The sequence below is a fragment of the Bidens hawaiensis genome, unplaced genomic scaffold (assembly GCF_021521415.1).
Source record: "Bidens hawaiensis isolate Kalapana, Puna unplaced genomic scaffold, B.hawaiensis_p1.1 tig00019953_1, whole genome shotgun sequence".
NCBI classification, from domain to species: Eukaryota; Viridiplantae; Streptophyta; class Magnoliopsida; order Asterales; family Asteraceae; genus Bidens; species Bidens hawaiensis.
The window spans coordinates 101,569-125,244 of record NW_027493034.1 but is presented as its reverse complement, the minus strand read 5'-3'; the positions used below and the strand labels follow the sequence as shown (position 1 = coordinate 125,244).

At 33.8% G+C, this 23,676-nt stretch overlaps 3 protein-coding genes and 2 pseudogenes across 5 annotated transcripts; 1 reads left to right on the top strand and 4 right to left on the bottom strand.

Moving 5' to 3' along the window:
• The first annotated feature begins 3,040 nt into the window (after positions 1-3,040).
• LOC143559634 (protein yippee-like At4g27745) lies at positions 3,041-6,283 on the top strand. Its single transcript, XM_077048149.1, has 3 exons — positions 3,041-3,091; positions 3,663-3,790; positions 5,883-6,283. Exons 2-3 carry the CDS (start codon positions 3,698-3,700, stop codon positions 6,108-6,110), a joined length of 321 nt encoding a protein of 106 aa, XP_076904264.1. The 5' UTR covers positions 3,041-3,091; positions 3,663-3,697; the 3' UTR covers positions 6,111-6,283.
• Positions 6,284-7,322: 1,039 nt separating this feature from the next.
• LOC143559633 (serine/threonine-protein kinase WNK8-like) lies at positions 7,323-11,102 on the bottom strand. Of its 2 annotated transcripts, XM_077048146.1 has the most exons (7): positions 10,988-11,102; positions 10,119-10,156; positions 9,727-9,954; positions 9,418-9,638; positions 9,171-9,328; positions 8,351-8,723; positions 7,323-7,832 (listed from the first exon to the last, which is right to left on the bottom strand). In XM_077048146.1, the coding sequence occupies exons 1-7, from the start codon at positions 11,066-11,068 to the stop codon at positions 7,327-7,329; spliced, it is 1,605 nt and encodes a 534-aa protein (XP_076904261.1). In that variant the 5' UTR covers positions 11,069-11,102; the 3' UTR covers positions 7,323-7,326. The 2 variants fall into 2 exon arrangements, with proteins under 2 accessions (XP_076904261.1, XP_076904262.1); XM_077048147.1 differs by lacking the exon at positions 10,119-10,156 and having other exon boundaries at positions 10,988-11,063.
• A 1,101-nt stretch (positions 11,103-12,203) lies between these two features.
• LOC143559640 (plant UBX domain-containing protein 10 pseudogene) lies at positions 12,204-12,753 on the bottom strand (annotated as a pseudogene).
• A 1,548-nt stretch (positions 12,754-14,301) lies between these two features.
• Positions 14,302-16,129, bottom strand: LOC143559619 (uncharacterized; annotated as a pseudogene). The gene is made up of 5 exons (XR_013139971.1): positions 16,041-16,129; positions 15,890-15,962; positions 15,455-15,626; positions 15,352-15,393; positions 14,302-15,275 (listed from the first exon to the last, which is right to left on the bottom strand). The product of XR_013139971.1 is annotated as an uncharacterized LOC143559619 (transcript).
• A 640-nt stretch (positions 16,130-16,769) lies between these two features.
• LOC143559639 (L-2-hydroxyglutarate dehydrogenase, mitochondrial-like) lies at positions 16,770-23,653 on the bottom strand. The gene is made up of 6 exons (XM_077048152.1): positions 23,504-23,653; positions 21,054-21,082; positions 19,247-19,694; positions 17,860-18,287; positions 16,992-17,151; positions 16,770-16,889 (listed from the first exon to the last, which is right to left on the bottom strand). The coding sequence occupies exons 1-6, from the start codon at positions 23,651-23,653 to the stop codon at positions 16,770-16,772; spliced, it is 1,335 nt and encodes a 444-aa protein (XP_076904267.1).
• Between the last annotated feature and the right edge of the window lie 23 nt (positions 23,654-23,676).

Here is a 23,676-nt window from a genome sequence, read left to right as displayed (position 1 = left end):
ACATTATTACAATCTTTTTATTAGTAATACTTACAACCGTTATAGAAAAAAAAAAAAAAAAAAACAAATGGCCCCACCAACCTTCTGATCTTTGCGTCAACGGTGATGAACGGTGCCCCAAAGCGGGCCTCTCCCCCAATTGATAAGAATTGGGAGAATTATCCTAGTCAGTGTTTTTATAAGGAAAACACGCTAATGGGGTTGGTATTACCGTTAAAATTGTAATTATTACTACCAAATCAGGAATTCATCTTCCCATGTTTTATACTATACAACCTTTATATCAATTTAAGGGGTGTAAGTTTTGAGATGAGACGAATCCTACACGAAGTTCATGTCTTCTAGACTTACATTTGTGCTTATTAATTATTAATTTTACCATTTCAAGATAGGTTTGAAAGAATTCAGAAATTTAAGGGACGTGTTGAAAGGATTGCAAAAGTGTGAGCGTTGAAAGTGTTAGCGTAGCTAATTGGAAGGATTATTCGTGTTGGCTTTTATTTTGCAGTTGTGGCTTGGAGTACTAAAACCCATCACATACCCGTGAAAATTTTTAAAGCAAATGGGGCATGGGATTGGGACCAGGCAGTGACATATCCATAATTTTTCGTCAGTACAGATAAAAAATGAGTCGATCAAAACAAGTCAATTATGTAAAATAAAAAGATAAAAAAAACAAGTCAAAAAATGATAATGTATGAAAGTAATTTCTAAATGTAATAAAAAAGTCAAAACATTTGGCGTTGAGCCCCTACTAATATCCTTACTTCGAATAGTGGAAATTAAATATTCTTTAATTGCAATTAGCCTATTACTAACTATACATCATACACAGAATTAAGATAGGATAAGTTGATCAAGCAACCTAACTGAAACAAGCAAACACCAAAACATATTTCCCCAAATGATACCAATTAAGCAAAGAAAATAAACAACAAAACACCAAGATAGAATTCAATTTGCTAATTTGTTAAGCTCGCTTCACACATACTCAAGGATAGAAGAAGATACACAATTGACTACCTAAAAACTACAACAAAAGAATATGCATATTAAGAATTCAATAAATTAAGAAGAAAATAGCAATACATATTAATGTTGAGTTTTTGTTGAATTGATAACACAATTTCACATTGGAATTTTAAGATTAAACAAAAATGTCACTTATGTAATAAACCAACCCAAATGGAAATAGACTTCACAAAATCACAAGTAACGGTGAACTTTAGTTATAATAGTAAGATTGAAGAGGACATGTTTTAAAATGAGACTGGTGTCTCAACTAATATATAAAAAAACAAATAAACAAAACAAACCTTTACTTCTGTCTGCCCCTAGACCGGGTATGGGATTTGAAGATATATTCGTTCAGCCGATAACATTCACATGTTTACCCGATTATATAGCAACGTGATTTTCTTTCTTTCTTTTTTTTCTATTTATATGTTTTAAGTATTTAGGCACATATAATTTTATAGCATACTTGTTTCATTGATGTCAGAAGAGTTATCATGTGAAAACGGTACGTGATAAGTGGTAATTGTCACGCCGGCATTGGGTAGTGGTTATGCCTCCTACCATAGCCTCATTATTAAAGTGCTTGTTTCATTGTTTGAATGTTAGGCATGTTGGATATAGACAGCATGTCGTTTTTGAGTTTGGGCCTACTAATGTAAATTATTGACTATTTGAGAACATCTAGTGATGGACGTACTACAGAATATAGACTATGCCACTCAGGGGTTCAGAGACCTCAATACTAGGGCCCCATAAAAATATTTAGGTGAAACCTTTTATAAGAGAGTCATCTTTGATATAGCGTAAATCCCTTGCTTTCAAACCTAGTCATTACGAGTTAATGCTTACTAATGATAGTTTTTGCATTTTGTTAAATGTTTTATTTGTTTTAAAAGTAATTTTTTAAATATAAAGATAAAGAAATCTCATATCCAAGTAACAGATAATTAATAAAAAATCTCAAAGTTTAAAAAGAAAGTTTGAGTCTTCATCGTCTTTAAACAATACTCGCCCTAATCTGACCTAAACGACCACCACCCCAAAATTTAACGTTCGGCTATAAACAATCAACATCGAAAAAAGGAGACCTCATTTGAAAAAATAAATCTCAGATCCACCACTAATGCCGTTGTGGTAGTGTGGTGGCTTTGAACTAAATATTTTAGTTCCAGTTTGGGGCGCCGCCCTTGACACATAGGCAGGATGGCATCGTGAACATCGCACCGCCCCAAACAACACCCGACGCTGTAGGCCCTAGTGCCATCCACATAACCAATTTTATTATTATTATTATTATTATTATTTGGTATTGGTGGTTTCCTCTCTTCACATGGCAGCTAGTTATACAAAATCATTGATTAAACCACAACGCTTAAATTAAGGAGTATCTAGCTAAAGCCTTACTGCCTACTTGGTAGTGACATGACGTTTAACCAGCCTTCACTAGTTAAACCATAATACACAATCTTAATATATATGTGTGTGACTAATAAAGTATTTTATTGAGAATTGAGATATACATAATAAAAACAACCAGATAAGATTGAATAACACATAGACGGATTTTGAGTCGGGTATATAGATATGTCTGGTAATTGATCAATAATTATCCGACAGATGTCCGACATGTTTTGAACCAGAAACGCAACAAACTTTATAATCATGTACCGAGTTGGAATCACCCAAACTCATCTTATCATCATCACCATCATCATCGTCTTAACCACTAAAAATCGAGTTGTTGACCGTTTTTAGCCGGTTTTGAAAGGTGTAAATGAAAAGAAAAGGATGATTAGTTTGAGAAATCCGACACAGCCAAAAACAAACCCTACAGTCTCTTTCTTTATTCCTCACAATCATAATTCTGAAATTCAGAATACCCACGTCACCGATTTGAAAGCTTCCGTATAGATAGATTACCTTTAAACAATCAAACAAACAAAAGTCATCATTTCTGCCATAATTTATTATTATTATTATTATTAAATTAAATAAGACACACGATATACATACATATACACTCTTTTAACTCCAATGAATCATCCATCCTGCTTTCAGCTACTTGGGTTACTGGGTAAGCTTCTCTGATCCTAATTCTTTTTCATAATAATATTATTTTCAATTTGCAATCTTTTGTACTATAATAATTGAAAGCCACTTAAAGTATAGGATGTTTGGGAAAAAAAAAGATTGCTTTTTTAGCTTTCTTTGTGTCTTGATTATGATCATCTGATTTGGGTATTTTGAGTTTATTTAATTTGGGTATTTAGGGTTAACTCTATTTCAAATACCCATTTCAGTTTGCACCTTTTTGTGCTATAAAAATTAGAAAATCAAAGAACAAAAACAAGGTAAGTATCAATCTTTCTTGTTGGTAGGATATTTATTAGGTAAAAAGATTGCTTTTTTGGTTTTCTTTGTTTCTTGATTATGATTAATCTGATTTGGGTATTTAGGGTTAACCCTATTTTCAATTACCCATTTTAGCTTGTACCCTTTTGTACTATAAAAATTAAAAATCACTTTAATTAAAGAATAAAGAAGTAAAGTATCAATCTTTCTTGTTGGTAGGATATTAGGTAAAAAGATTGCTTTTTTTAGTTTATCTTGTTTCTTGATTATGATCATCTGATATGGGTATTTAGGGTTTATCTGATTGTGGCAACAGATTCGATCATCAATGGCTGAAATGGTTGGTCCGAGGTTATATGGCTGCTGTAATTGTAGAAATCATGTTGCCCTTCATGATGATATCATTTCTAAAGCTTTTCAGGTGAGAAATAAACTTGAAAATTTTGCTGACAATTGTGATTATTAAAAGCAGTATTTCTTGGTTTTTGATGCTCAAGAAGTTGTGGTTTTGATTTGTCTTTAAGAACTGATTATCTGATAATTTAAAAAAGGGTGTTTAGAAGTGATTATTTGATAACTTAAAGGGGGTGTTTGGATGTGTGTTTTAGAAATGCTTATTTCGTAACTTAAAGCGGGTGCTTAGAAATGATTATTTGATTGCTTAAAGAGGTGTTTGGATGCGTCTTTAATCTTTTAGAAATAGTTATTTGATAACTTAAAGGGGGTGTTTGGATGTGTGTTTTGGAAATGCTTATTTGGTAGCGTAAAGGGGGTGCTTAGAAATGATTATTTGATAGCTTAAAGAGGGTGTTTGCATGCGTCTTTTAGAAATAGTTATTGTTTGGATGTATATATTAGTAGTGATTATTTAATAACTTTAACGGGTGCTTCAATGTGTGTTGAAGTAGTGATTATCTGATAACTTAAAGGCAGTGTTTGGATGTGTGTTTTAGTAGTGATTATCTGATAACTTAAAGGGGGTGTTTGGATGTATGTTTTAGTAGTGATTATGTGATAACTTAGAGTGGGGTGTTTGGATGTATGTGTTTTAGAAGTGATTATATGATAACTTAAAAGGGGGATGTTTGTATGTGTGTGTGTGTTAGAAGTGTTTATCTGATAATTTAAAGGGGGTGTCTGGATGTGTCTTTTAGAAGTGATTGTGTGATGTTAAATAATGATGATCAGAATATCAGATAATCAGCTGTAATAAAAATGGTTATATAAAACAGTATTTGGATGTGCTTCTGCTGTGATTAGTAATAGTGTAATACATAACAGGACTAAAAGGACACTTTTGTGAAGTAAAAAGTTCATATTGTGAAATGAAAATGAAAGTCTTCAACTAAAAGATAGCAGTGTCGTGAAACTAATTGATCAAATATTGTTAGTTAACCTCAACATAATCAAACAGAAATTTATTTAAACACTAAAAACTTGTTATCCCAGCTTCAAGTTGCAATAATAGTGTCTTGAGAGCTCTACTTTTTAACAAAAGATTTGCATTTTGGATCTTGTTATCGCGACTTGAAGTTGGGATAATAGGTGTTTAATGTTTGGATAACCATATTCTGCTTCTATTTGGTTATTGAGGTTAAACTACCAATTTTAGTTGGTGAGTTCCGTTACATTGTTATCTTTTTTATTTTCATTTCACATGTCTGTGTTTTCTTCACAAAAATGTTTTTTTGGGGTCATGCTATGTATTACTAATCCTTGCTTTGAGGATATCCAAATAACTATTCTAGATAACCGTTTTTATTACAGCTTATTATCTTATTATGATTATTCAACATCGCACAATCACTTTTATAACACGAATCCAAACACCTCCCTTAGGTTAATGATATATGTTTGTTCTTGATCCATTTGAAGGAGCAAAATACCTTGTTGACTGGTTTCTTAGTGAAAGGATGATTAATATTAATCTAATTTTGCAGATGTGACCAGATTACTGATTTCTCTAAATTCTAATTATAATAATATTTTATATACCCCTACAAACGTGAAAAATATCATATATACCCATCCAAAACTAAAATTATCATATATTGCCTTACAAAGTGGTTAAAATATCAAACATACCCAAATCATTAAAACATAGGAAACGGGGACTCAAATTGTCTGTTTTTGAATTGTTCGTTTCTGAAACCACAGGGACGCAAACAGTAATTTTCTCTTAAAACAATTCAATAAATGACCATTTCACTCTTATCTTTCTAAAACTTATTAAATTTATGCATGCCCATCTTTAACTTTAAATTTTGATTTTTTACCAATTTATAGCTTGTTTATTGAGGATTTTAATCACAATTCAAATAAAAAATAGGGTTTAAACAAGTATAATGGAAACGGGTAGGGTGGTCACCAAGTAAAAGTTGTTTAAAGTTGGGTATATATGATATCTTTAGTTTTGGTTGGGTATATACGAAAATTTTCAAGTTTATAAGGGTATGTATGAAATCATTTTTTTTTCCTCGAATCAAAATTGTTATTATTTATTTATATGTTAGGGGAGGAACGGTAGAGCGTTTTTGTTTTCTCATGCAATGAATGTTTCAATGGGCCCGAAAGAAGATAGGAACTTGATGACTGGGCTCCACACGGTTGCTGACGTGTACTGCTTGGATTGCCGTGAGGTATTGGGCTGGAAATACGAGCGGGCTTATGAGGAATCACAAAAGTATAAGGAAGGCAAGTTTATTCTTGAGAAGTCCAAAATTGTCAAAGAGAATTGGTAGCGGTAATTGATGATTTAATGATCATATGTTTATATAATGTGTTGGTAAGTGCATGAAATGTAGTGGTGTTCAATAAGTGATTGCTGTTTTTGGCCCGATTTGTTGGCGATTCGTCTGTTCCATTGAAGCCTGTGTTTAAGATGGTAAATCAAAGGTGTATATAATGTTAAATATTTGGACATATACATGTTATCTTTCATGGTGATGCTCACTTGATTTTAGAAGCATTTTTTTATGTTATAAGTTGGTTATAATTTCAAAGTGATCTTATGATTGCAATAAATCTAAATATAGAAATGAAACATTTTTATGCAGTTAGAAAAACATTTAAAATCAAATGTACTAATTGTAAATTTGTTATGATTTAAAAATAAAAGGTTGTGTGGTTAGAAAAGACTTTAGATGACTTTCACCTTATTAAAATCTTGTAACCCATTCACCTTGTGTAACTCTTCTTCTAGCAAAAATAAATAAAATAAAAGATTTGATTGGTTTCTCCTCGAATTCTTATCTTGGCTATCGTTCTTTTGGTTTAAAATCCTTGTTCAATCCGTTTAACTCTTCTTTTAACCAAAATCTTTGACCTAAAATTGCTATTTGACTTGCTTCATCTTTGCTTAACTCATTCTTTAGCTAAAAATAAAATCTTTGTTCAACCCATCTTACCTTGTTTGACTCTTTCCAAAATCTTTATTCGACTTGTTTTACCTATATATATTCTTTTAACATTTCAGCTTGTTTAGCGCTTCTTTTAGCTAAATTCTTTTATCTGTTTCGCTTGAAATCGTCATTCAACCTGTTTCTCTTTTAGCTAAACTCTTTATGCGACCCGCTTTACCTCTATCAAGTTCTTCTTTTAACTAATATCTTTCATTTGACTCGTTTTCTTTAGCATAAAATCTATGTTCACCCGTTTCACATCAACCCTTGCTCAAATCTGTATTCGACCCATTGCATCTTGTTTAACTCATCTTTTAGCTATTGGACCCGTTTAAGATTTAACACAACCCAAAACTAGTAAACAGAAAAAAAAAACCGACACCTGTAGTTTGTACCTATTATTATTATCATTGACCTGGGAAAAAATTCGAACAATGGACCTTGCAATCAAATCAATCATCAACAAATTGATAAGTTCTAAAAACAAAACCGTAAACCCAACTGTAAATAATTCAAAACCAACGCACGAATCAAAAAACAAACCTGTGTACCAAACTCAAAAACCCGACTCTTTCTTCTTCGACATCCATCTCCTCTTTGCTTCTTCAATCGCAGCTTCACGAGACTTCTGCAACTCACTATACCAATGATGATACCGAGCTTCAATCGCATCAAGTTCTTGCTTCAAATCTTCGCACACATCTTTCTCTTCTTCACACAGTACTGAAGAATCACTGGTTATTGTTCCCGAGCTCCTCATCCAATCACCAGAATATGTAGACGAAGAATAATCCGACCCAATATTATTATTATTGTTTTCAGCCTTTGTGGGCCCACTTGCAGTTTGACCATTTTGAACAACTACAGAACCGCCACTGGAACCAGACTTCTTGAATGAGGGTTTCCATGTTGGCACGAACTTCAAGATCATGTCATCAATCAGTTCTGCTATGATAGCAACGTCTTCGTGCAGTAGGTCAAGCTGTTCAACCATTTCTTGAGCAATTGTATGCGCAGTGTCGGAATCCAGATAAAATGGGAAATGAATGTTCCTCACGCTACCTGTTAACATAAAATTAGAGAATTTAGAACATGAATAACAAAATAAATAGCATCAAATAATGGTTGTTTGGGCCGGTTTTGGGCTCAAACCGAACTGAAAACCAAGAATTCAGTTTTTGGGTTTTTGATTTTCGGTTTTTGCAACGAGTCCGGTTGCTAAAAATTTTGGGCCCAAGATAATAATTTCAGGCGTTTTTTCATTAATAATTAATTGTTATTACACATTCGGATCTAAAATTTTTAAGGCATATCATTTGTTAGTTTCTTATAATTTACTTAAAATTGGTTTTTTCCGGATTTTGGTTATAGCAAAATCAAACAAATAATAGTTTTTTTAAACATTAAATAAAATCAGATTTAACTTAAACCGGATTGTTCGGTTTTGATTTCTGTAATTTCAGTTTCTTGAGCGCCCTTCGGTTTTAATTCAAAGTGGCAACCAAACCGACCCATTTTGGTCAGAACAAAAAAAAACGATCGAAACCCATTTTAGCACATTTAAGATAAACGAATCTTACCACTAAAATCAGCAATTCTCAAAGTTAGCATGACCGAGTGATCTTCGTTCTTTTCGCCTTTCAATCTGATATCATTCCTCTCATTGAGACACTGAAGCTCAAGTATGCTAGTGTTGTTCTTCATACATGAGCTACCAGATGAAACCTTATCATTACGGTCAATGTCCATGGTAGAATCGTTGGGTGTTGGCAGGTTGACCAAGTCAAAGTTGACCGACTCGTGTACATGCTCTTTTACAATTTCAAGGTCAAGAAATGGGTCTTTCAGAAGCTCTTTTGCAGACAATCTTTGAGGCAGTGGGACCAAACACTTCTCTATGAACTCTTTCACTTGTGGATCTTTGACTTTCAAAAGACCGGCAGGCTTTATACCCTGCAACAAACAAAGACCAAGATCACACATCCACATTCTGGATAACACAATTAACACATTATGTGTGTTTGAATCAACTATAACTACTTATAGTTGTAATAAGCATACTGGTAACCGGTTATAGCTTTAATAAATATAAATGGATGCTACTTGTTTAACAAAATTCTGAATTATGAATACTAGTAACGAACAAAATGAAGTTTTTTTTTTATTTTTTGCAAATGTATAGATGCCCCACAAAATATGAGTAGATTTCTCTTAAAAATAGGTTTAAAGAAGTGGTAAACAGGTTTGTTGCAGCCGGTAATTGATATGAAACTAATTTAGCCATGAATAATCAGATAATCAAAATCAAACACTGTTTATCCAAACATTGAAACTGATTATTACAACTTTAAGTCACAATAATCATATATATACTCCCAAAACACATGGCAGGAAACTTACTGAAGTAACTTTTTTATATATTTGAGCTTGATTTCTGCATTCACTATATGGATATTCACAAGTAATCAGCTCCAGTATGCACATTCCAAACGAATAAATGTCGACTAGTTCATTATATTCCTCTTCATATAGCTCTGGAGCCATGAACTCAGGTGTTCCTGAAATCCAATTAATCAATTACAAATAAATATAAAATATTATTTTATCAACTTTACAAAAAATCCAAATGAATGCCTGTCTCAGTTACCAATCAAGCTTTTGGCAGTGGGACGCAGCATCAGGGTTGCAAGTCCTAAATCTCCAATCTTCACTTCACCATGATTTCCATTGACAAATATATTGTCACATTTTAAATCTCTATGAATAATAGGCGGTTCATGACTGTGAAGATAAGCCAACCCTTTAAGGATCTGTCTAGCCCAATTCTTGATCGCCTTCAAATCAACACTCTTATGCTTCTTTCGGTATCTAAAAGATAAAAAAAAACATAGTTTTAACCTTATTTGAATAGAGTTTAAATAAAGTATAAAACAAGAGAGACCGAACTTTAACTTACTGCCTCAAATTTCCAGAAGTGAACAATTCGGTAATCATGTTAATAGTTTTCTTCTCATCATCCACCCACGAAACATATGACTTGATTATGTTTTCATGTTTCAGTGTCTTTAACAAGTGAACCTCTGAATAAACTCTCTCCAAATGTTCGGGAGATTGCATAGCATCATCTAGCATCACTTGGTTCCAAGCAACTTCAATGCCTTCAACTTCATCGAAACCCTTATATCTGTCAACACCAAACAAATAAAACAGAAAACATAAGTATAATCATGTAAAAAACACAAAAGAATATAGACCTACATTAGCAAAAAATAAAGTTATATCTACAAGTATGATATGATGCACAAACTTATACATAAGGAAAATAGAGTATAAGTCTAGAAGTCATACACAGTCTTGAATGCTCCTCTCCCCAGCATTTCATTATACTGAATAAAGGACACAAGAAACACTAAGAAACTGGTAAATAAACAAAACAAAATAAATCATGTAACAATTCATGGCAGTGTTGTAGAACTCACTAATCGCTAGCCGGGCAGTGGGGGGTACCGACTAGTGATTAATCAGATTAGAATTTTAATATGTAATTTTCACTTTTATATTATAAACATCTTTATGTGTAACTTTTTTGTAGTAGATAGATTTTAAACCGTCCTCGACCCGTTCAGGACTGGAACTTACATGGTGTGGCTTGTTTGGCCAGAATCGCTGGGCCTGACTGCCTAGCGATTAGTTGTCCAATTAGATGAAAATTCCATAGTGAACCTCCGATTAATAGGGGAGTTCAAAACCGGATATCCGATATCCGAATTCTGGAAAAAAAATAATTACAAAAAATTTTAAAGAACTATTTTTAAAAATATTTCGGATATCCAAAATTTATAAATAATACTTATTATTTAATAACTAAAAAAATGTTTCGGCTAATTTGGATATCTGAAAATTTTCAAAATCACTATCTGAATCTGAAATTTCAAATATCCAAATATTCGTACAGTTCAGATTTGGATTCCGAATTTTTTGAACACCCCTACCGATTAGTGATAAGTCACGATTTTGACAACCATGATTCATGGCCATAATCCGGTTCATATCACACGTTTAAAAACCCAATTTAATACTGCTTCAACAAAGCTGATAAATACGTTATAACATAATAACCACAACAATCAAGTTAAACCTTATTTTATTTCTTTTAAGCTTCAACAAGTACATAAAAAAAACAAAAGAATAGGAAATGAAAGTTGAATCTTACTTACCCTCACGTATCGATTATTGGGGCATCTTTCAACAACATCAGGATCCTCAACCTCCGGTCTCAATTTCAAATCCAAACCCATATTCAACTTCTTAACCAAATCATTATTATTATTATTATTATTATTATTATCAGCCCCCACAAACCCTAATTCAGAACCCATTAATAATACCGACAATTAAACCGTAAAAGATCGAAGAAAGAGGAACAGAACCCTAATTAGAGTTGCGGGGTCTGTTCAGAGAACGCTTCGCATGCAACGGAGAACGAATCAATTGACGATCGGATCATCAAATAATTGCCGCCAAAACTCATAGGCAACAACAATGCGTGTGTACATTTATGTATGCAATCGTCTCGTTGGGATAATAACAATCTAGCCATACCGGAATACCTTCAGATCCCCAATCATTTATGTATGCAATTGCACGAATTGAAGCGGCAATTGAGGGATTTAAACGCACGAAATGAGCGTCGTGTATGCGAATTGAAGCGAATGTATTTGATGATTGAAATGCAGGCGTGAGTTATTATTATTATTATTATAAAACCCTAATCCCCAATTTTTCTTTCTAGCGATTTCAACGCGAGATTATGTTTTTTAATCTAAACTTTTAAACTTTATTGGGGATGAGTGGATTAGTAAGGTCCCTATTCTATTGGGCATAGTTCATATTTAACCCAACAACTTTCTCCTTTTTATATTTTTTCAAAATACTTGTTTTGTTTATTATGCTAAAATATCTGTTTCGTTGTAACGATTTTATATTTTATTCTTTGAATGTCTGTTGCAGGCATACATGGTTAAGGTTTTATCAGCAAGTTCAAGGGAGAGTATTGTTTAATCGAAGGTTGTTCGGATTAAAGTGAAAAGATCATGTGAGGTGAGTGGTAAATTGGTCATATAGTTATATATAGAAATGATAAAAGTGAGATAGAATATTCATGTTTAAATTGTTTAATCGATATTCCTTTGTAGAGATGTCTAAAAACGTAAAAAAATCAATTATAATAACTGGTTAAGAAGATAAAAAAGAAAGAGAATCAAATAGAATGAGTTGATCATTGAGCATAAATGCAAGAGGACGTTGGTCTCCATTTCGTACTATAGTTGCCTTACTTTTTTATTTTTATTTATTGACTTTAACAAAACAAATTATTAGAAAAACATAATTTGGTTTCCGATGCTACTCCCTGTCTAGTTGGGTAGAAAAATATCAGAAAAAGGAAGTAGACAACGACCACGTCGTATCCGGATGCTCGGGCGAGTGCAAATACACAAACAGCAGCTTAAATTCCCTCCGCGACCGCTCCAGCGCGTCCATAAACCCCTCGGTAACAAAATTCGGCCGCCTGTTTCCATACTCCCTCTCAAACTCACTCACAAAATCCCTCGCCTCGGTTACTAAAGACCTGGACGCCGATCCACCGGAGTTAGTTAATCCGATGATGTTAAGCGAGTACGATAGAACGCCGCCTACGGCCCATAAGCCGAGTCCAACGGCGCCGGAGACTAAGCCTAGGCTGCCGGAAACGATGGAGATCGGAAGCGTGATGAGCTTCCATGCTAAACCTGTAGGTGCAGGTGCATCAGTGGTGGTGGTTGGAGGAGTGACGTGTTAGAAGTCTGATGGTGACGTAATGGTGGATATGGCTTGCTGAAGGTCCCAGTCATGAGCGGAGAGGATCTCGGTGCATAAATCGGTGTCTTGGAGACCGGTGATTGCTTGGAATTGAGCGACTTTATCGCCTGTGCTGCTCATTTGCTTAATCTGTTTGATGATTGATTGATTGATTGATTATTGGATTAGGGTTTGGGTTTGGTGTCTTGGGGGATAATTTTTCTATCAACTGAAACTAAGACGGAGTGGAGTCATCATCATCATCATCATCATCATTATCATTTTAGCTTTAAATATTCATTCTAGACTTAATTATCCAAATATATCATTTGATTAGATTTTAATCACGTTATTAAATAATAATAATAATAATAATAATAGATTCTATAGATTTTTTACATTTGCATACAACATTAGGACTTAGGAGTCTTTTTGTCATGTGTTTCGTATCCAACCGGTAGTTTGTGAGATTTTATTATATTTGTAGGGGTAATGAATAAGCTAGTTGATTGTCATAAATGCACGTCGTATGGGTGTGATTCGAAATTTTTTATTGTGAAGATAAGAGATAATAGAATATTGTGATAATTTGGCGCTATTTTCAGTGACGCTAGTGTCGAGAGGTGCTCCCGTGTATTCAAGTGTTTGATCATAATCACGGTTGAAGTGGGTTCAAGATGATGTGAAAGATTAATTTTGTTTTAGTTTAATTTTCGAGGTGTTAAGACCTAGATAATTATTTGTATTTTATTTAAGTAGGTTATGTTTTATCTAATTTGGGTTTAGTATTTATTTAAACAGGTGATTGAATCTTATTATCCTAGTAAGTTTAGGATTAGGTCTTTATAAATAATTTATAAAGTTTTATTTAATTATTTTTGTGTGTTGAATAATAAAAGTGTTCTTGTGTTTGTTTCGGCATGATTTTCCAACATGTATATTACAATAACTCACTATAGTTAGGTAACGTGAACTAAGACATGTAAAATCTACCTATCCTTTATGAAGGATAAAATGAAGAATATGTTGTTGGTGAGAATTGAACTAAATACCTAACTTTTATAAAATGTTTATGGCTTACCAACTCAATTAGGATTAATTAATGTTAGTTTTCTCTTTTTCTTAATTGGTATAAATTCACAACCTTTCATTTTATTACTTTTAAAATACAAATACAAATTATTCTTACTAATTTATGTATTTTAGTAAATTATTTATATCTTATGAATCCATAAGATATGTTAATATGTATATTATTAAATTTAACTTTTTTTATTTTACTTTTTAACAACCCGTGTATTACACAGGCTCTATCCTAGTGATTTAATATAACCAAAACTCAAGACATAAGATTATCCAAATAATACAAGATGATCTTGAACATGCTTGAAGTTCAATACATGTTATTAACATGGCTTTGGGTGTATGGAATGATCTTGATATGCTTTTCTTTTTATCCAAACGACCAACAAAGCCTAACTAACAAGGTATACACATTGACAAAAGGTCATAATATCATAAGCTATTACTTATTAGTATGTAAACAACTTAACTGTTAAATAATATAAATACATAACAATGAACATTCAAAAAATTTATAAAGATAACAACAAAATGAACCATAGCTCCTGTTTCAGGTAATATAGCTGCAACCCAACTTAAAACGGCAATATCATTAACCTTAGCTCCTGTTTCAGTTCTTTGGTTTCATAGATACGCGCCAGTTTGGTTTGTCTTTTCTCAAAACTGTAGTTAGCAGTCCCGCCCAAAATTTTGGTCAAAACAAGTCCAAACCGGACTATAAACACCTGTTGCTTACAAGACCTCTTCAATTATAACCTTCCCCTTCCTCTCTTGTTTCTTCTGGTCTTTCCAACCACCCTTTGTATTATTATTATTACCTCCTAAATAGCCCATGGTTGCATTCTTCTCAGCCATCACCAAACCCACCAACGAAGACCATGCCTCGTGTGGCTGCTCATGCACCCAACACATCAAAAAGTAAACCTTTCTCTCACCAGCTTTAAGCTTCGCCTTCATTTCTGCCCGTTTCACATCCCGAGCCTTCTCCATCTTTAACCCTTCCAAACCCGCTTTCAGCATCCTATGCAAATCACAAACCAACCCATCACCACCAAGACCCAGCATGCTCGCCACATCATCAACCACCCCCAACCCCAACTGTGGCCCGCCCATGTGTCGGTAAGCAGGAGATCACGCTTGTTCTAGACAGTACGACAAGGCTTCGGTAACCGTCTCGGGTTGACCACTTTGACCCAAGACTGAAGAGACGGTCAAAACCACCATTGCTGAGTCAACCGGGTCTGATTTCCAATCTCCGTTGTATAACTTACTTAAGAGTGAAACAATAGCTATATAAGATGTCCACAAGATGAATAGCTAAAAGTGGGGACGGTTCAGTTTGTTGACCGGGGGTAATGCGGTTAGGTGGGACCTCATGGGTGTGTTCTGATAGGTCTGGCTCGGCTTTTGTCATGGGTTGGACACGTTGGGCTCCTTCACGGCTCAGAGATATGGTTCTAGCCGAGGACTTTAGCCACCATGGTTCCCATGGCTCGATCAGCTTGCTTAGCTCACCTGAAGCCACGGCTCTCTGAAAATGTTTCTTTTCTTGGTTGGTTAAATCATCAAAGCTGATTTCAAGTCCTGTTGACCAAGAAGTTGACTTAAATTGAGAGCATATGTGTTTTAAAGAGACTAAATGAATTATATCAAAACGTACCTGACATGATTTTTTGAATGGTTTCCTCTGATAATGTCGACTCTGGTGAACCTAAAAACGCATATTATTAAGTCATCTTTCAGAAAATATTTATGATACAAACAAATTAATAACTTGCCATCATCATCATTCATGCTTTCAGCTTCTTCCTCTGAATGAAACCGTTTAAGAATATCCAACATATTTTGCTTCGTGTCATCACCGGGCTCTAATTGTTGCATTTCCTCCATTACATTATCTCTCATAAAAGATTCTGTGCATCTTAGACTGTGTGACTACAAAGATTATTAAACAAAATGAACATGAATTTAGTGTACAAACGCAGGATTCAATAATACAACTAAAAAGCATAAACAAAATCATCTCAATATTGGTAGGTGGTAGTCAGGGATTGGAATTTTTATATGTAATTTTTCAAACTTATACATACATACATACACGCGTTTGATCATTTTCTGTTTCATTTTTACAAACCTCAGCATTTTGAAATCGCATACCAATTGACGATGATAAAAGAGTGATGCAAATAAAAGGTCACCTTGTAACACGGAAGTGAACAATAACGAGTGTTGCATCTAGGGCATGTATATTGGGAAAACTGTTTTTGGCATCTGCAATTGAGCATTAAAGTTATACATATGTATATTATATTATATTATATTATATAGTTGTGAAATTGAAGCACATACTCGCGACAAATGGTACGGGATGGAGGATTCAGGTGGGACGAATCGGAAGTAATGATTGTATCCGCCATTGTTTAGAAGCAAAACTGAAGAAGAAGAAGAAGACAGATGGATATGATACAGACATAAGAGTTATAAAAACTCCCATTCCCAAAGAATACCAACTTTTAAACTCTATTGTAGGTTTCTTGGGAAACGTTTGGCAGGGGTTTTGGATCATTTGGTGGTAAGGCTTTCTAGCTATAGATCATTGTTCTAGGCCAAAATATTTCATGCCCAAAGCCTATACGTAAAACCAAGAAATAGCAAATATTATAATTGAAGCTTTCAACACTGCATAGGAGAGCTTGCCTTCATGGCTTATGACTAGAGAACATATGCAACTATAGCCCATCACTTATTGCAAGTATTGAGAAATTACCAAGACAAATGATAACAAGGTTGTTATGTTAATGATATACTAAAAAGCACATCATTTCTAGAAAAATGATAAAATTAAAATGCTTGAAAAAAGCCACACTCTTGTCTTCAAAGATAAAATTGTTTTCAAGATTTAATTCTTAAAATGTTTATATCAGGTGTACAAATTTGTCATTTACATGCTGATTTCTTCAACAACCTAGCATACATACAAAACAACAAATAGATTAAAACTCAATATCAAAAAAATCAAATGGGGTCTGCACAACACAGAGAATGAGCATACATTTGGTGTTATTGGCAATTCAGGTATTAAATTAAGCTTGAAATCTTGGCAGCAACATGCTCTGCAATGGCCATACTTGACGTCAGACCAGGAGATTCAATCCCAAACAGGTTTACAAGTCCTGGTATCCCATGACACTCCTCTCCCTACAACACACATTCCGTAATCATCAATCAGTAAAACCCAAAATTCATATCAATTATGAACTGGTGTGTTTGGCTATTGAGATAACATATTCAAGTTATAACCTGAATAATAAAATCAGCAAAGCCCTCTCCTGGGCCAGAAATCTTTGGCCTGATGCCAGAATAACCGGGCTGCAGAGAATCGTCCTTCAGTAAAGGGTAATACTTCCTGATTTCTGGATAAAATTTCTTCACCCGGTCACCACATACTGTATAATCAAACCTGGAATTCACCAAGCAAGAATCATACATGTGCCACACTTTATGAACAAAGTTCCAACTAGGGGTGTAAATGAGCCAAGCCGCTCATGAGCTATTTGAGATCAGCTCGCTAAAAGCTCGAATCGAGCCGAGCTTGAACAAGTTCGAGCTAAGCTTGTGTAACAAATGAGCCTGGGCTTCCCTTATAGAGCTCGAGCTGGCTCAGAAGCCTATTTTTATACATAACACTATGATAAAAATAACTGAATAATATATATTGTGTTATATATAAAATTATATTTAAATATTTATAAAGGATAATTATAAATGTACATAAACAAGTTAATAAATAATAAACGAGTTGAGCCCAAACCAAGATTGAAAAACTATTGACGAGCCCAAGCTCTCATAAGTTTAAAAAAAACCATGCTCGAGCCTAGCTGCCTAGCTGAGCTTATTATTTGTTTAAATTTTATTTAATATATTAGATATATATATATTTTAATAATCACTATGAGATATAAAATTATGACAAAATAACTAAATAAAATAAATTATGTTTTATATATAATACATTTATAAAAAATAACTATAAATGTATATAAACTAATTAATAAAAAATAAATGAGCCCAACCCAAGCTGAGCTCGAGCTTTCGTAAGTTAAACGAGCCAAGCTAGGTTAGGTAGGCTTACACCCCTACTCCCCTAGTACCACTTATTTAAACTTACTTGTTTTGTAAGCTCGAGACATCATCTATAGGATCCAACCATTCAACATCCGGCCCAAATTTGACTTGACCATCTAGATCCAAAGTGACATGCACCCCGAGCCCACCGTCCTCGGGTATAGGATATATTAAATGTTTGAATGGTGGAACCCTAGTATTTGATAACGAGAAGTAGCATCCGCGGGCATAATAATAGGAAGGGATTACCCGGGGGTTTATGCCACTGAAACACCTGGCAACGGCTGCAGAACTCAAGCCTGCAGAGTTCACTACAAGCTTAGGGAGAAGTATAATATCAGGGTGTAGTTGGTCCCAGTTTTTAACAGATTCGGTTTCGGAAATGTGAAGATGAATTTGGTTTCCTTCAAGATGAGCGCCTACAACAGTGTTGTTGTAACAGAATGTTGTTCCATGGCTTTCGGCTTCACCCTAAACTCACAGTGGATAATATTCCTGTCAATGTATGCAAACTTGAACATGAAAATTTTAGAGTGTTGACTAGAAAATTTGATTTAGTTAAAGGTGTCAATTTAAGTTTTTAACCAATTTAATAGACAATAGGTTGATTTGAATTATGTTATACCTCTAAAGCCAAATCAGAAAATATTACTTAAAAGGAAACTGGCCAAAAAGTAGAGTTGTTCAAAAAGCTCGTGGCTCAACGAGCCGAGCTAAAGTAAAGTTCGGCTCCGGGCTCCGGTGGCTTGCTTGTTGGCCCATTTAAACTAAAGCATATATGTTTGTAGCTTAAAGCCATATGACAATTTTTAATAAAAGGCATGAAAATATATTGAGACTTTTCATTTGGCCAATTTTAATATATACAAACTATGAATATGTAGTTTATAAGCTCTATTATGTGAATGCTACTGTTATTATTTTTACTTTTTTTATATATCAGATGTCGGTTCAAATGTCAGTTTATTCGGTTTTGAATATTTTTTGGCCCTATTAGAAAACCAAACAAATCCAAATTAGAAGTCTAGCTGAACCGAATTCAACTCATTATACCAATTTATTCTGTTCAGTATCCCCTAAAACTGGTTATTAGAAGATTTGTGGAACCAAAATTGAAATTCGCAATTTGGTTCAGTTTTTTTCCAGTTACAGATGCGGTTGGTATGTGACTATGTTTAAATAAATAAAATTTTGCAAAAATTCTAAATATAAACAAGGCGGCTCGACAGGCTTTCAGCTCGCTAAGATAAACAAGCTAGGCCCAAGCTCATCCTGGCTTGAGATGGGCTTGTTTACAGCCCTAAGAAAAAATCAACTAAATTGTTTGTTCGGTGCATAAGACCTCCTAACTCGCTTTATGTAAAAAATAATATTCATATTGTAATAATAGTTTTCTAGTCATATCTAAAGCCGTAATTAGTGAAGTAAACAACGAGTGATACCAATTGTGATATGATCCCAGAAGCAGGCGACCTAATGCACTGCAACTGAGGCTCCATTGCCATTGCTTCAGAAGCCTGGATCATTTTCAGCCCTTCAACTCCATTTTCATTTCCGCGATTCAGCAAATAACTCAACTTTGGAACCTCTTCATTCCTAGTAGCCACAATCAACTTCCCAATTTGGTTATGTGGAATCTCGTGTTGTTTACAGTAACCGTCTTCCTCTGACACGAGTTTTGTGTACTGTAATAATGATACCTTGGGAGGATAATAGATGCCCGCATGAACGACTTGGCTGCTACGCGAACTGATTCCGGTGCCGAAAGTGGGAGCCGACTCCAACACCAACACATTTCTTCTTCTTCCGTAATTCAAACTCAGTTCTCTGGCTACGGCTATCCCCACAGCACCCGCCCCGATAACCACACAATCCGCCCTCTCCCATCCTTTTTCTGCCAAATTCTTCATTATTTTCATTGTCACTGCTAAACAATTGATATTAATGGAAAGTAAACATGTGATGCGTTGTTATGTTTAAAGGAAAATTATTATTAATTCCCTTCTGTTTTGATTAAAACCGATAACAAAAGAAAATTATTAAGATATAATAATTTCTCTCAAGATCTATAACCAGCAACCACTATTAAATGCCATCTTTGCCTGAATAACCGAAACAACAAAAGATAACAACCAATAACAGTATCAAAATGCATAACCAACATCTACTAACAATATCACATTTTTGCCTCAATTACCAAAAAAACACACCGCATCTAAAGATTACTAAAAAATCAGATCCATAACCAAAAACTACTAATGATACCACCATTTCCTAAACCCGCTTACTTAGTGTCCCTTATCATACCTTTCAATATACCCACACGCATATGAAGAGGACAACTAAATAATGTGTCACACCCTCAATTTTCGACTAACAGGGTTTTATCGTAAAGCACGTTACACACTAGGATCCAGCCATGTGTCATACGAAAGAACAATGTAATAATGATAGTTTAGCCTTTAATATTGCTCATCATTAATGAGAAAAATATCGTTACAGTACAAATTGCGTTGGCGAGAGCTTAAAACAAGTAAAATATTTTAATCCAGAATGCGTAACTAGGCGCCCAGACATAACGTTTCATTAAAAGCTCTGAGCATGCTTCGATTCTTGATGAAATCCGTGCATTCATGAATCACTATAAGATATGTGCCTTAGTAACTTGAGAAAGACATGCTAAAAGTGGTAACACAATGGTTGGTGAATTCACATGTTTGCATAAAATTTATTTAATAACTATTTAAACTTAACTTTTGTAATAAAAATCGAACTTTAATTATACACTCGTTAACCATAACTCATTGTTAAAGTTTAATTTTAAATAAAGATTTGTTTAAACCCTAACTAAAGAACCGAACCTATAGAATGCAATACTCGTTTTTACCATCTTCTCAAACTCATACCTAGACCTAGTTATTCTACCTAGGATTTCTCATCAACTCGTGTCAATCGGTTCGTACGCTTGAGCTCGTCTTTTACTTCTATACGCTATCATGTGAGTACATCATAACCCTTTCTTTTATCCTTTTTATTTTTTTGGGATGTGACATGTATACTTACAAACTACAAACTCGTTTATTTCATGTTTTCAAATTCAATTACGATTCATGTTAATGTCAACGTGGTTATCTTTTCATAATTATTCATACTTTACATGATACTTGCTAAATGTTTGTGTTTATTATTTTTGGTTGTTGGTGCCTTGGTGGTGGATATTCAAACACAAACACAAACTCAAGAGTGGGAAGGTCCTTGTGGCGAACCTGCGATCCTTAGTAATTTGGTTTTATGTCAAAAAGAATGGGATTAATCTATATTATATTTCATTCATTCTATGCATTTTACTTTTATGTTAGATTACACGCTATGACATATAATTCGTAACTTTTTATAATATAAATAGTAAACTTTTATGATTGCTTACCGACATTCGTGTTAAAAAAATTATATTTTCATACATGCTATAGGTTGAAGTTGCTTTCAAGATGGAAAATAACATAGTTGGACCGAAAGTTTATTTTCAATAAACTAGTTATTTGTTCAGATTTGTTTTGTAAATTCCAAGTTCTTGTAATGTGACCATTTAATGAATAATAATATGGATAAATTTTATTATCACTTTAATAGAGTTGCGAGCTACGAACAATCAATGTCTCGTCTCGACATATACCCCTTTGATTGAGGTGTTACAGTGTAGGTGCATGTTAACCTTGTTCTATAAATTATGTAGGTTGTTAAAAAAGTTGTGTAGGTATATGTTGGTTGTGTAGTGATATGTTATTTAATGGTTTTGTATGAGTAATTTCATATATTGGCTGCTTTCTTTTAAATGTAGGTGAATGTTTTTATATCGTCCGTAATTATTATGCTTTGTAAAAACTCTTTTATCTTATATTAGGGGTTTATTAATAAATATTTTTTAAGTTTATTATTAATTTGTCAAACTCATAATCTTTGTATATTCTGACGGATTTAAATATAACATAAATATATATGGCTTGACTCAATTTGTTAACCCTAAAATAACATATTATGTATGCGTCATGTATACATGACGGAGGATTTTTAATCATTTTTAACGTTTATTAAATCAATATTTTTCTTATTTTTTTAAGTATTATAAAGTGGTCTTATAAATTATACAGGATGATCAAAAAATATTAATGTTTTTTTTTCTAGATTTGATTAAAAAGTACATAAATTAATCATATACTACTCTTCTTAAAAAATAAAATGTTTAAGATGAACTAATGATTGATGATGTGCCAATCCTATGTTTTTTCCTGACCTTTTTTTCCTTCCAAAACTCCTAAACTGTTCTCGCTCGCATTTACTCTAGATATTCAGAAGTTTTTTTAAAACTAGCTAGGGCCTTATTGATACTTTTGATCACATGGGGGTTTAGTTTTCTTTTTAATCACAAATGGGGTTGTCGACGTTTGTAGTGGCGACTAAGATGGAGAGATAGGTGTGTAAGGAGGATGGCAAGAAATGTAAGAAAAGTTGGCAGGGATGAGAGTAAATTGGGTCTAGTAGTGGCGCTTAAGGGAAATTGGGTTTGGTAGTGACGGTTTGCATGCACCCTTGATCGCCACTACTAGACCCAATTTACTTTCATCCCTGCCAACTTTTCTTACATTTCTTGCCACCCTTCTTACATATCTATCTCTCCATCTTAATCGCCATTACTAACGTCGACAACCCCATTTGTGATTGTAAAGAAAACTAAACCTCCCATGTGATCAAAAGTCTCAATAATGCCTTAGTTTAAAAAAAATATATCAGATATTAATAGGTCAAAACATTTTAACAATGAGTTATAATGCTGAAATCGGGTATGTTATGCATCCCATCTATGCTAAAAAAAAGTCATTAACGCCTACGTATTATCCATCCATCTCTAGCAGCCACCGGCCACGAAAAAGTATGCTTTGTCCATCGATCTCGATTGCATCTCTCTGATAATCGGTCATGGTTTGATAGATGAACTATACAATCATACATATATACATCTGAACTCTAAAGTATATTAACTGATATGAATACATGATTCATAATCACGAATTCTAACATTTGGTGTTTCACGCAATGGTTTTCAAGTTGTGAATCGATAATCACAGGAAGCAATGCCAATGACTGATATTTAGCTGCCTCACGCAATGGTTTTCAAGTTGTGAATCGATAATCAGAAGTAAAACACAAAAACAAAATTACCAAACTTGTGAAAATATTTTTATTAATCAGAAAAACTCTCTCTCAAAAAACTGATTACAAAGAATGAATATATATAAGAATTTGATGACTCCCAATACTACTCAAACTCAAACTATCTTTATCTAATATATTTAAATAAATAAACCAACATGTTTGTTTATTCCTTAATATTGGAACAAGTTTGATTACAACTCGAACTCCCGGTTTGGCCCAACTCACTGAAACCGGTTCGATTATTCTCAACATTCACCCCATGCATTTCTTAACCGTATTCAGGAGTTCTTCAATTCCAAGCAAATCTCTCATATTCTTGAACTTGATCTTTGCTAATGCCTTCGTTAGTATATCAGCTCGTTGTTCTCTTTTCTGACGTGAACAACATCTACTTCTTCTGCTCCGTAGCATTCACGAATAAAGTGATATCGTGACTTTATATGCTTGGTTCTCTTATGGAATACGGGATTCTTTACCAATGCAATGGCTAAGGTATTATCTATCTTCAAGTTGACTTTCTGAGGTGGTTCACCTAACAACTCATCTAATAAATCTCGTAGCCAGATCGCTTGAAATGCTACATCAGTAGCTGCCATATACTCGGCCCCACAAGATGAGAGAGCCATTGTTCCTTGTTTTATTGAACATC

Coding starts and splice junctions, on each gene's coding strand:
- LOC143559634 (XM_077048149.1), top strand. CDS start 3,698: ATGGCTGAAATGGTTGGTCCGAGGTTATATGGCTGCTGTAATTGTAGA. Junction 3,791..5,882: donor TCATTTCTAAAGCTTTTCAG/GTGAGAAATAAA, acceptor TTTATATGTTAG/GGGAGGAACGGTAGAGCGTT.
- LOC143559639 (XM_077048152.1), bottom strand. CDS start 23,653: ATGGCTCTCTCATCTTGTGGGGCCGAGTATATGGCAGCTACTGATGTA. Junction 19,695..21,053: donor AAGGACCTTCCCACTCTTGA/GTTTGTGTTTGT, acceptor AGGATGGGAGAG/GGCGGATTGTGTGGTTATCG. Junction 18,288..19,246: donor CACAATTGGTATCACTCGTT/GTTTACTTCACT, acceptor CTGTGAGTTTAG/GGTGAAGCCGAAAGCCATGG.
- LOC143559633 (XM_077048146.1), bottom strand. CDS start 11,068: ATGGGTTTGGATTTGAAATTGAGACCGGAGGTTGAGGATCCTGATGTT. Junction 9,639..9,726: donor ACTTCTGGAAATTTGAGGCA/GTAAGTTAAAGT, acceptor TTTATCTTTTAG/ATACCGAAAGAAGCATAAGA. Junction 8,724..9,170: donor TATATAAAAAAGTTACTTCA/GTAAGTTTCCTG, acceptor TGTTTGTTGCAG/GGTATAAAGCCTGCCGGTCT.